Below are 13,664 nucleotides of genomic sequence, written 5' to 3'. Positions count from 1 at the left end.
GAATAACGCACAAGACCAATCAATATACTATACTTGAAAAATCTTCGATTTTGCAAGTAACAACAATAATGTTGCTAAAAGTATTGGTAAGACAACATTGCATAGACGTCATGTTATACACGTGGGATGCTAATGCTATACATCAGACAATAAAGCTGGCTCCGCCATTTGCTTATGATTACTGAGACATTCAAGTTCCCATGGTATTCATTTCCAAGAGTTAGCAATGCCGTTTTACACCATCACCACAAAGATGCGCAATATTTCACAAGGTAACGCTACTGCCATTGGATACACTCTGAGGAAATTAAATTGAAAGACCACTCAACATGCATTTGCATCAGTCCAAATCCTGTTGACAAATATCCAAATACCTTGTCCGCTGGCAGCATCTCTGGTCACAGCCATATTCTGCATCCCTTCCACATCATCCAAGAAGAAATCTGGAATTAGTGGGTGCCCTGTGGGGTAGATACAGGAAGAATTTAGGTAAATCTTAATGCATCTGATGCTGACACATTGAGATTGCTAGATAAGTCCGTAAACTTCATGCATCTGTTTGCAGCACGTCTCGGACACTTCTTTAGTTACAAAGGTCATCGATTCAGTATGTAGGGATGGCATAGAAAACCAGTTCTTATGGAAGGGATGATTACCCCAGAATGACAAAAGGGGTTAATTTCCACAGAACTGGCATATTTTAGTTTGACTTGTTATATCCCCTCCCATACATATGTACATAAAGAGAATTGTGGGTCATCCCCACCTCTATTAACAGCCAGGACTACAAAAACATTATATCGGCAAAAACCTTCCCGTGCAACCCCTGGGTATAACCAACAGTTTTCAACTTATTACGTCGAACAGTTCATGTGGGCATAGAAGCAAAACAAACAAAGACACAAACTGACAGTTCTCATATTATAGTATGACGAGTGAAGAATCAGTCCTTAAACAGGTGAATTCACCCAAAATTATGGACGAGATGGCGTGAAATACTCCCCCCCCCGCCCCCCCACACCAGGAGCAGCGTGCGATACAACACACATCTTTGTAAATAGGTGGGATTTTCCCCCCAACCCAAAACCCCCAGGAGTGAATTTATTTTACCCCTAAAACGAACCCATGCACATGAGCACAACCTTCAGTTTTCAAGTCATTCCATCCAATAGTTCAGGAGTGAATAGAATTGATCCACACTTACAAACACGTCCTCAGCAACATGTAATTCCACAGTGGTGGTTTACCTGCTTAATTTGATTGACGAGCCGCATACCCTCAAGGGGGGAGGGGAGTTAGCCAGATGTTATCTTGTTATGGAAGTCACTCACCAAGGTGAGGACAGATGTCAGTGTACAAGACCAGGTGAGGGGGAGACACGATAAGGAAAAATTGTCCGGGAATGTGGTGGAAATGGTGACACGTAGTAGTAATGGTTTGACGAAAAAACGAGTGGAAGCATTGCAGGATTTGATCAGTGCTTGGATGTTTTCTCACTCTCTCCCTGACAGTGTTGGGTGGACAAGTCCGGTCAAGCATCGAATTAACACTGATAGGCTCAGTATGTTTGACAGCCAGCACAGAGACTCCCTCTTACCAAGAGGAAGGAGGCTAAGGAACAGGTGCAAGCTATGCTGAAGCAGGTATAACTGAACTCTTGACGAGTACTTGAATGTCACCCATTGTGATGGTGAAAAAGAAAGATGGAACCACTCAGTTCGGTGTGGATTATCACCAGCTAAATCATGTGACACTTAAGGACTCGTATCCCCTGCCACAAATTAATGATACCCCGAATTAAATTTCAGGATCAAAATGTTTTGCTACATTGGATTTGAAGAGTTTGTATTGGCAGGTGGAAATGTATGAGGACAGTTGGGAGAAAATAGCCTTTTCAAATAAAAAAAATGGACTTTGGCAATTTGTGGTCATGCAGTTTGGGTCTTGTAATGACCCTGCAACATTTGATGAAGTGTGTCCTAATTAGCTTACCAGTTACCATGGTAGACATGTCTGGCCTATTTGAATTATGTTTTTGTCAATGCACCCACATTTCAGCGGACTGCTGAAAATTTGACCAAGTTATTCAACCGGTTAAAGGGAACAAGGCTGAAATTGAACCCCAGAAAGTGGGAAACTCTGGGCTGCATCCTTATTGGGCTTCAGTGGCTTAATAAATGGTCGAGACAGCTGCCGTGGCATCTGGCTATTGGCTCACAGCAACAGACAGCTCTGGGCCCACCCGAGAGGTGGGGGGAGGGGGGGGGGCTGGTGAGGCTGACTTGAACCAATAAAGCAGGGGTGACATTTAGTGAATTCCCTTCTTGCTCTTTTGGGATTTTCTTGTGTCTTGGCCTTGCTCTGGATAGCTGGCGTCTCCCTGGCTGCTGGCTGTATCTTTTCGGCTCGCAGCGTCAGAATTCCGCCGAACAACAGGACAAAGAAGATGACCAGAGCTGTGTGCCAGTGCCGCAATGTGTCACCAGCATGTGGGGGTTTGCCCTGAAAACCTGGTCTGGTTTGGTGCAAATGGACACTGTATATATTGTTGCGAATATGGAATTTGGCCTCCATATCCGCTTGTAAATATTCCCCTATTTCCCCAATACTCCCCAACTATCCCCAATCCCCCATCCCCTAGTCCCATTGTCTGTAAACAACAATCAGTAGAGCCGACCTTCCCCTATTTCCCCCATTAAATGTCGTGCCCAGGTCCACCGCATCACACGTAGACAACTTTCGGACATCTTGCTAGTTATTCTTAGTCTATGTCAGTTAAGGACTCCTTTCCATTAATTCTGACTCTTCGTTGCACCAGAATGTGATTATATGGCACCAGTAGTGAGTTTAGGACCTTTCCCATACCTCCTTCCATCTTCTTCCCCAAACAACAACAACAACAACAACTACAACTACAACTACAACAACAATTACAACAACAACGACGCTGCGCGGGGGGAGTGTGCGTCATCACACCGGCTCGGTTAGCCGCCATTGACAATGCGCGCCGGACCATGCGCTCCACGGGGTTACCACGAAGGGGCTCCTTGTCAGTCCCCCGTCGAGGGCGGAGCCGGTAACCCCCCCCGCACGCACCCAATGAGAAGCAACGTGCCGATTCCACGAGGCGGAGCTAACGAGCCGAGGGCGTGTCACTCCCCGCCGGATATACGAAGCGACTCACCGGATGTGAGGTCAGATGCGCCCCCAGCCTGGAGAGAGAAGTTGCCACGTACGAGCGCTGAATACCTCCCCGCATCTCTGGACCGGACCGGGTCGACCCTGTCCTTGAGCCAAGAGTGCACCTTGAGCCATCGATACCCGCTTTCCTTGCAATCAATCCCCGTGTGAGTCAGCCTTTTGTCCCGTTTATCTGTCGTCTGTTGGGAATAATATAAGAGTGTGTCTAAGTGCTTGTCTTTCTATGCTGTACCTCTTGTAGTTGTAATCTGACCTTCCGTAACAATATAACCTCCTCCGGAGGTCTTGAGAACTGAACCCTGGTGTCGTGTCATTTGAATCCCAGCTGTGTGTCTTTTCCTTCATTGACCTAGCGTAGCGCGATTAGTCAACGTTCGGGTATAATCGGGTAACTTGTGCAGACGTGGTCATACCAAAACCGCTCGGTAAACTAACATCTAAGCCACGTCTGTAACAATTGGTGTCGAGGAGTGGAATTCGAACCCGGGACTAAATTTATTAGGCCCAAATTTGTAACAATTAGAATCGATTCGGAGCGCGTTTCCCGCGCGAAATTATAACGGTGAAATTTGAATTTGTTTTACGAAAATAAAAACCCGAATTTTGAAAGTCGCGCTATGGCAGACCAAGACAGCTGGGGTCCGGTAGGGGAGAGTGAGGCAGGGTCGGTCCAGGACCAAATTGAGGGACGCGAGGAGAGCGAAGCAGTGAGGGTAGCAGGTTCGCAAAATAGCGCCGTCACGCACGAAGTAGCGGGCGCGCAAAATGGCGCCTCGCAGATGGCCACGGCGTCCACGCCCGCGACCGTGGCAGCGCCCCCGGTGGATTGGAACTTGTTTTTCATACAAATGAAGGCCCTTATGGCCCAGAATAGCGAAGAAATGGAAAGCAGAATGATGGGGGTAATGGGGAACCGGATGGATGCTCAGAGTGAGCGATTGAAGGGCCAATTAGGGGTAATGGGAAACCAAATGGGGGTAATGAGGGACGAAGCGAGGAGTACCGGTGAGAAGTTAGACAATAATTTTGAGGGGTTAGACAAGGGGATAAAAGAGGTGAGAAATGGGTTAATGGGGGTAGAAAACAGAATGGCCGCTCAAGAGAATCAGATAGAGGGAGTGAAACATGGGTTAATGGGGGTAGAAAACAGAATGGCCGCTCAAGAGAATCAAATGGAAGGGATGCAAAAAGGGTTAGAGGGGTTAGAAAACACCATGGAAGGCAAATTGAGGGACATGAGGGACCAAGCGGAAAGGGAAGTTAACCAAATGGGGCAGCAGATAGAGGGGGTCAGAATGGGGGTAGAAGCCAAACTGGATGCTCACAGGGAGGAAATGGAGCAGATGAGGGTGGCATCTGGGCAGGAGATGCAAGTGATGGGAGAGGAGATCAGGAGAGGAGTGAGTGAGGAGGTCGGAGGAGTGCGCGAGGAGGTGAGGCACTGTAAGGAGCACATGGAGAAGGAGGTGAGAAAGGGGACTGTAAAGTTACAAGGGGGCATAGAGGTCCTGACGCAGGAGGTGGAACAGCTGACGGAGGGACAAAAAGAAGTAACAGAGCAGGTTCAAAGGAACACTGCGGTAATAGGAGGGTTAAGAGCGACACAAAATGACTTAAAAAATGACTTGGTAGCGACGAAGAGGGAATGTCAGATGGTACGTGAGGGACTGACAACGAGGCTGGACGAGGTGATAGAGGTAATGGAGACGAAGGACCGGCAGGTGAGGACGCACATGGAAACGGTCAAGGTAGCCATAGAGGATGAGCTTGAGGAGACGTACCGGGGAATAAAGGAGGTGAAGCAGAAACTAGAAGAAGTGGAAGAAGGGATGAGCGAAATTAAGAAGCGACGGAGAGGGGATAAGAAAGAAATAAAAGAGGAGATAAAAGAATTGGTCCAAAGTCTGTGTTTGGATCGTGATGATGTGCTCATTAACCGGATGAGGGATTCGCAGGTGATGGAGGAGAAGCGAAGAGGAAGAGGACCCGGTGTAAGTGGTGACCAATATGGTCGTGCTTATGATGCGCCAGGGGATTTAAGAAGCTTGGGGGTCGAGATAGACCCGGGTGTTCGTGAGAGGCCGCTGGTGAAGTGTGCGACAGGTCTGGTGTGCGAAAAAAGAGGGGTGCGAGAAAGTCCGACTCTGGGGTGTGTGAGGAAAAAGTGCGTGCCAAGGAGTGAGGGTGCTGGCGAGAGTGAGTCGGTCGTAGCGCGTGTGCGAGGGGGCACATGGAAGCGCGGTGTGGTGAGTGTTACAGAGGATGTAACGGGAGAGTGTGCGCGAGAAAGGTGTGCGACGGACAGGTGCATGGGGAAAGAGTGCGCTGTCAAAAGTAAGGAAGAATGCACACCTGTGGTGAGTGTTACAGAGGATGTAACGGGAGAGTGTGCGCGAGAAAGGTGTGTGACGGACAGGTGCATGGGGAAAGAGTGCGCTGTCAAAAGTAAGGAAGAATGCACACCTGTGGTGAGTGTTACAGAGGGTGTGACGGGAGAGTGTGCGCGAGAAAGGTGTGTAACGGACAGGTGCATGGGGAAAGAGTGCGCTGTCAAGAGTAAGGGTGAGTGCGCTGTCAAGAATGGAGGTGAGAGTAGTGAGAGTGACAAGGAGAGTGAGTTGGTTGTGACAGGTGAGCGAGGATGTACACCTGGGATGGAAGGATGCACACCTGGAATGGTAGAGCGTGAGTGGGAATGCACGCTGGAGTTGGTGGTGAGGCACGTGGTTGGGTGTGCGAATGAGAGCACCCCTGTGATTGTCACAGAGGAGGTGACAGAGGAGGGGGCGCGAAGAGGTGTGTTAGTGAGGTGTGCTACCAACGAATGTGTGCCAAAGTGTTCGGTGGTCAGGTGTGTGACCAAGTCTGTGAGTGGAATGAGAGTACCTGGGTGTGTAAGGAAAGGTACGAGGAGCATAGAAACGGCTGGAGGTGTGAGCAAGGAACGGGCTGCGGGGTGTAAGCGTCCAGGTGAAGCATCGACGTTAGACGGGGTAGAGTTTAGAACGACTTATAGCCGAATCGGGCCCTCGGTGCGTGCCGGGCCTCGCTTTGAACGGCCGCGTCCGTGCTCCACTAGGCGGAGCGGGCAGCTGGATAGGAAGGGTCGTCATGGCGACCACTTTTTGGTGAGACGTGCCGGCAGGTCGAGATCGGGCAATTGGATGGCTCCACGCCGAGGTGGTGCGTGGGATCTCGGCCCGGGTAAGCCCCCGTCCCTGCACCGAATGCCGGACGCATCCAGCCGCCGGCACAAAACAACCAGCATCCATTGCTTGGCTTTACGAAGCCGGGCTTTGGACAGGGATTGGCGCACCGAGGCATTAGTGAGTAGACTGGGTGATGAGGTTAGTGATTTGGACCCAAAATTAGAGAAAAACAAAATTTGATGATTGGCAAGGGATTGGCAGTAGTGATTGGCAGATGATGGGTAGTGATTGGCAAATTTTTGATTTGTTGAAATTTGATGTGCAAAATTGGTAGTGAGAGACCCCCGATGTGGTGGGATGGCAAGTCCACCATCCTTCCCATGTGTGGGGGCAAAGGAGCAATAGCTTATGGGGTGTATGGCAGTGAAAACTAGCCCGGGTGGGTTAGGTTATATTGATAGGGCCCTAGAAGATGACATTAGGTGACGTTAAGTTTAGTTAGTGACTGATACCTGTAGTGGGGACGCAGGTAGATTAGTGTGGATGATAATGACATGGGAGCGCAATAGTTTAAAGGGACGACTGGGAAGCGCAAGTTTCAGAGGGGAGTAGTTAGCTGAGATGATGCCGTGTGTGTGAGGATTGAACAGGTGAGGATTGAACAGGTGTGATCGAACAGGTGTGATTGCACAGGTGTGCAACTGGACAGGTGTGTGGAGCAGTGGATGAGTAGTGAGTGTTGTGGATCAGCGCGAATGCGCTTGGGGAGAGAAGGGTGCAGGTGGCACCAGGTGTGAGAGCACAGGTGTGCAAGTACAGGTGTGTGGAGAGAGTTGGAGTAAGTGGTACGGAGTGGTGTGCATGGTGCGAAGGTGTGGATGGGGAAGAGTGGACCCCTTTCACGAGTACCCGGGGCGGGTAGTGTAAGTGTTAGGTAGAGGGTACAGGTAAATTGTGGTTGGATATTGGCATTTGTGGTGCGGTTGCAGAATGGTGTTGTGAATGGGTGCATTAGTGTTGTGGAAATGGCTGGGCGTGTAGCCTGTTAGTGTGTGTAGTTGGTTGGGCACTCCACCACTGTGAGGATGTCGGCCAGGTGAGGCCGCAGGTGGGCTCTGGGAGCCGGTAGTTGTGAGTGGGTGCCTGAGGATCCCGGGTGTGGATCGGGCAGCCCAGTGCCAGAGAGGGCACCGAGTGGGGAGAGTGCCAGAGGGCCTTCCCCAGGTAGTTAGGTTAGGGTAAGGAGCAGGTAAGCTCGGAGGCAACTGCAGTGGTGGAGGTGTGCAGGTGGGTAGACCCACTGGGAGAGGTACACGCCACAGCCCAGAAATTGTGCGAGGGCACCGGGAGATGAATCGGGGGAGTGAGACCCCAAATTGAAAAGCACCACAGTTTGGCCAATGGGAATTGGTTTTTAGAACCCATAGTGTAAGAGGGCCAATGGTTTGGCCGGAGAAAGACCCCGGGTAGTGTAAAGTTGTTAAAGTCATTTAGGAAATAGTTAGGATTGATGAACCTGTCGCACCATACGCAGCCACTTGCCTGTGGTGATGATGATGACTCCACACCTGTGTTTTCTTTGTTTGTGTTGCAGAAATGAGAATTGCTGTGTGGATTTGTGAGACGCATCACGACGTGGATGAGACATTGGGGTGATTCCATCTCTCCCTCCTTAGGAGGGACTGATGATGAATTGGTGATGGCAAATTATGATGTTGAGTTGGAGATGGCAAATTATGATGTTGAGTTGAAAATGGCAAATTTGATTGGTTAGGAGGGAGAGAAGACGAATTTGGTATATGGGAGGAACGGGGAAGACAGTAGGGATGTTTGTTGATTTGTAAAGTAGATGTTTATGGGTAGTGTTGTGTTTTGTGGATACAGTAAGGGGTAAGGGAGGGGCCATGTAGGTTACCTGGTGGGGGGGGGGGCGTACGGTAGGAACGTACCTGTCTCACCGGGTTCCCATGTGCCCCCAGTGTGCATCATCTTATATTGCGTGCACTTTTGCGCCCTTACCACCTTACTCACTTGTCTGCTTCTTTTGTCTCCCACCTCCGAGGATCTGGCTTTGGGGTAGAGAGAGAGGAGAGAGAGGTGCTGGCTACGCAATTGTGGGCCTGCACTTTCGCTGCTTGCTGCTTGGATCGATACACCATATGGACCGCAATGTTTGTGGCCACCCACCATGGACCGCAGCTCTTTTGCGGCCAAGCACCACCCGTGGATGGACCTATGGGTCAACGTGGCACCTATGCCATGCAGGTGAACCACTTTTAGTTGACACCACTGAAGGCCACAATATAGAAATGGACGCGGTTGGCGCCTTTCTTTATTTTTTTGAAGGAAGTAAGAAGGCCAAGTGCACCACACGAAGGCAAGACCAGCGGCAGAACATCGGCCGGCTGCGACACCACCGGTGATTTGTAAACACTTTATTGGTGCACCGGATGGTGCTCACTGTGTGATGGGGTGGTGCTTGATGCTTGGAAGGGGTGCTCTGCACCTTATTAAAGGCCGTAGGCCACAGAGCACTCGTGGGTTGGTGTATCGATGCTAGCATGCGTGCTCTCTCTATGCATAACATCTGCATGTGTTCCTCCAAAAACAGGTCCTGGATCGTAGTGTAAATATCAGCGTAGTCTTGTGTAAATAATGCTCCCTACCGGCTGTATGTTTAGTTTGAGGATTCTTTCCGGATTCGGTTATCCTGTGGGTGTGTTTCTGTGAGGAGAAGGGTGCAACGTCGCAGGGGGACATATTTACTCATTTGTGAATATCTGTAAAACTGTCGCACTCAGGGTAGAGTTAATAGTAGAGGGAACTACATTGCGTGCCACACTAAAGTAGGTAAAAATTTATCGGGTCGGGACGCCCCGAGGGTAGAGAAGGGTGCAATGTTGCGAATATGGAATTTGGCCTCCATATCCGCTTGTAAATATTCCCCTATTTCCCCAATACTCCCCAACTATCCCCAATCCCCCATCCCCTAGTCCCATTGTCTGTAAACAACAATCAGTAGAGCCGACCTTCCCCTATTTCCCCCATTAAATGTCGTGCCCAGGTCCACCGCATCACACGTAGACAACTTTCGGACATCTTGCTAGTTATTCTTAGTCTATGTCAGTTAAGGACTCCTTTCCATTAATTCTGACTCTTCGTTGCACCAGAATGTGATTATATGGCACCAGTAGTGAGTTTAGGACCTTTCCCATACCTCCTTCCATCTTCTTCCCCAAACAACAACAACAACAACAACTACAACTACAACTACAACTACAACAACAATTACAACAACAACGACGCTGCGCGGGGGGAGTGTGCGTCATCACACCGGCTCGGTTAGCCGCCATTGACAATGCGCGCCGGACCATGCGCTCCACGGGGTTACCACGAAGGGGCTCCTTGTCAGTCCCCCGTCGAGGGCGGAGCCGGTAACCCCCCCCGCACGCACCCAATGAGAAGCAACGTGCCGATTCCACGAGGCGGAGCTAACGAGCCGAGGGCGTGTCACTCCCCGCCGGATATACGAAGCGACTCACCGGATGTGAGGTCAGATGCGCCCCCAGCCTGGAGAGAGAAGTTGCCACGTACGAGCGCTGAATACCTCCCCGCATCTCTGGACCGGACCGGGTCGACCCTGTCCTTGAGCCAAGAGTGCACCTTGAGCCATCGATACCCGCTTTCCTTGCAATCAATCCCCGTGTGAGTCAGCCTTTTGTCCCGTTTATCTGTCGTCTGTTGGGAATAATATAAGAGTGTGTCTAAGTGCTTGTCTTTCTATGCTGTACCTCTTGTAGTTGTAATCTGACCTTCCGTAACAATATAACCTCCTCCGGAGGTCTTGAGAACTGAACCCTGGTGTCGTGTCATTTGAATCCCAGCTGTGTGTCTTTTCCTTCATTGACCTAGCGTAGCGCGATTAGTCAACGTTCGGGTATAATCGGGTAACTTGTGCAGACGTGGTCATACCAAAACCGCTCGGTAAACTAACATCTAAGCCACGTCTGTAACAATATATACTGTATATATATAAATATAATCGTTAGATTAAATAAGACGCGGACGTAGCTTCAGGACGTCGATCTTTAATTGTCGACAAGCTTTCGACCAACAAAGGTCTTCTTCTGAGTCTACAAAAACAGCAGGCATGTATATCAGTCAAGTATGTATGGTGATATGTGTGTGAGATGTGTGATGTGTGTAGAAAATGCATACAGAAGGAAGAGCCACGCCAAAGTTCACTCATCTTTGTCGTTGGCTTCATGCACTTGTCTGCGCACTCAGATGCGGTCATATTGAGGATAGACCAGAAATCTAGACTTGTCACTGAGATCACGTGATTCCAGTGTCATGGCTGCCATTGACGGTGCTCTCTGGCCCACTGCAATCGGCACTGGTGGTGTTGTCTGGTCAGACGTGGCTTTCTCAGGGGACGCCTGGCACGATAGCCTGCTTGAACCAGTCTTTGGTTGACTAGCCTTCTGGATACAGGCACATTTGTCAGTTGCTGCCACTCAGCCCTAAGCCGATTAGCTGACTTGGTACGGCCATTGCAGACTAACCGGTGCAGCTAGCGATCATCCCTCCTTGTGGTTATGCAGGGACGTCCTGACCTCGGTATTGGAGTAGGGACACCCCTCTGAGCATTTCATTTCAGGATCTTTGACACCTGACCTTGAGTGATGCCATATTGGCGAGCAATAGCACGCTGTTTCATGCCGGAATTTCGTAACGCCACCACTAAATGACAAACAGCATTGTCGAGTTGACGGACCATCTCCAGGGGAAGCGGCAATAACATTTGTAGACGTGCAGCAGTTGTTTTCCACTAATACAGAACGCAACAACCCTTATATACCTGATTGTGAAGCCAATCGTCAAATGTACCTGTCCGTACATTTTGTCACGCCACCTGTGATATAGTCCTGTTATTGACTTCTTCCTGCGACAGACAATCAGTGACATGGTTCTTTTAACAAAGAAATCACCGAAGCGTAAAAGAAACTCACCAGATTGATATACCGAGTTCAGAAAGTAAACCCGTCAAGAAAAAAAAAAAAATTCCATATTAAATGCCAAGTCTGTATATATATAAATATATATGTATAAATATATATATATATAAATATATATACATGTATATACATATATATATATATATATATATATACATATATATATATATATATATATATATATATATATATATATATATATTGTTGCGAATATGGAATTTGGCCTCCATATCCGCTTGTAAATATTCCCCTATTTTCTCCAATACTCCCCAACTTTCCCCGATCCCCCATTCCCTAGTCCCATTGCATGTAAATAACAATCAGTAGAGCCGACCTTCCCCTTATTCCCCCATTAAATGTCGTGCCCAGGTCCACCGCACCACACGTAGACAACTTTCGGACATCTTCCTAGTTATTCTTATTCTATGTCAGTTAAGGCCTCGTCTCCATTAATTATGACTCTTCGTTGCACCAGAATGTGATTATATGGCATCAGTAGTGAGTTTAGGACCTTTCCCATACCTCCTTCCATCTTCTTCCCCAACAATTACAACAACAACAGAGGAGATGGCGGCGGAGCGGGGGAGGATGCGTCCTCACACCGGCTCGATTAGCGCCATAGACCATGCGCTCCACGGGGTTACCACGAAGGGGCTCCTTGTCAGCTCCTCGTCAAGGGCGGAGCCTGGTAAACCCCCCGCACGCACCCAATGAGAAGCAACGTGCCGATTCCACGAGGCGGAGCTAACGAGCCGAGGGCGTGTCACTCCCCGCCGGATATACGCGGCCCCGCGCCGGATGTGACGTCAGATGCGCCCCCAGCTTGAGCAGACAAGACGCCATCCGAGCGCTGCGACCTCCCCGCATCTCTGGACCGGACCGAGTCGATTCTGACCTTTGAGCCCAGGTGCACCTGGAGCCATCGCTACCCGCCTGTCCTTTCCATCAATCCCCGTGTGAGTCAGCTTTGTCCCGTTTATCTGTCGTCTGTTGGGAATAATATAAGATTGTGTCTAAGTGCTTGTCTTTCTATGCTGTCCCTCTTGTAGTTGTAATCTAACCTTCCGCCTTAATATAACCTCCTCCGGAGGTCTTGAGAACTGAACCCCTGGTGTCGTATTGTGTTATTGTAATCCAGCCGGGTGTCTTCTTTTTCTTATTGAGCCAGCATCGCGCGACTTCGTCAACGTCGAGTATAGTCGGGTAATTTGTGCGGACACGACGGCCATTCCGCTCGGCCCACTTTAACATCAAAGTCGTGTCTGTAACAATTGGTGTCGGGAGTGAGATTCGAGGCCCGACCAAATTTTGAAAAAAAAAACGAATAGAGGAAAAAAAAAAAAATTTGGTCAAAATTTGGAGCGGCCGAAATTCGTTTTGTTTTACAAAACCCGAATTTTGAAAGTCGCGCTATGGCGGATCAAGACGGCTGGGGTCCGGTTAGGGAGAGTGAAGCAGGGTCGGTCCAGGACCAAATTGAGGGACATGAGGGACATGAGGAGAGCGAAACAGCGGGGGTAGCAGACGCGCGAAATGGCGCCTCGCACATAGCTACGGCGGCCGCACCCGCTGCACAAGTGGGAGGGATGGCCCAGATGCAGGTCCTCATGGAGCAATTTATGGCGCAAATGCAGGCGTCCCTCAAACTGCAGAGTAACCAATTGGGGAACCGGATGGATGCTCAGGGTGAGCGATTGGAGGGCCAAATGAGGGTTGATAGTGAGCGATTGGAGGGCCAAATGAGGGTTGATAGTGGGCGATTAGAGGGCCAAATGAGGGGTACCGGTGAGGGATTAGAAAAGAAATTTGAGGGGTTAGACAACGGGATAAAAGAGGTGAAACATGGGTTAGAGGGGGTAGAAAATAGAATGGCTGCCCAGGAGAATCAGATAGAGGGAGTGAAAACTGGGTTAACGGGGGTAGAAAACAGAATGGCCGCTCAAGAGAATCAAATAGAGGGAGTGAAAAATGGGTTAGAGGGGTTAGAAAACAGTATGGAAGGCAAATTGAGGGACATGAGGGACCAAGCGGAAAGGGAAGTTAAACAAATGGAGCAGCAGATAGAGGGGGTCAGAATGGGGGTAGAAACCAAACTGGATGCTCACAGGGAGGAAATGGAGCAGATGAGGGTGGCATCTGGGCAGGAGATGCAAGTGATGGGAGAGGAGATCAGAGGAGGAGTGAGTGAGGAGGTCGGAGGAGTGCGCGAGGAGGTGAGGCACTGTGAGGAGCACATGGAAAAGGAGGTGAGAAAGGGGACTGTAAAGTTACAAGGGGGCATAGAGGACCTGACGCA

At 49.5% G+C, this 13,664-nt stretch overlaps 1 protein-coding gene across 1 annotated transcript in view; it reads right to left on the bottom strand.

The window, feature by feature from the left end:
* The window catches only part of HSDL2 (hydroxysteroid dehydrogenase like 2), a 100,603-nt gene that overhangs the window by 54,939 nt on the left and 32,000 nt on the right, over positions 1-13,664 (bottom strand). Inside the window, exon 8 of the mRNA XM_068116961.2 lies at positions 375-461. Coding sequence (XP_067973062.2) covers positions 375-461 — 87 coding nt within the window. The remainder of the gene's footprint in view (positions 1-374; positions 462-13,664) is intronic.

Source organism: Myxine glutinosa, chromosome 1, assembly GCF_964187855.1.
Source record: "Myxine glutinosa chromosome 1, kmMyxGlut1.1, whole genome shotgun sequence".
Classification (NCBI taxonomy): Eukaryota; Metazoa; Chordata; class Myxini; order Myxiniformes; family Myxinidae; genus Myxine; species Myxine glutinosa.
Note: the sequence above shows the minus strand (reverse complement) of the source record. Positions and strands in the feature narration are given on the sequence as shown.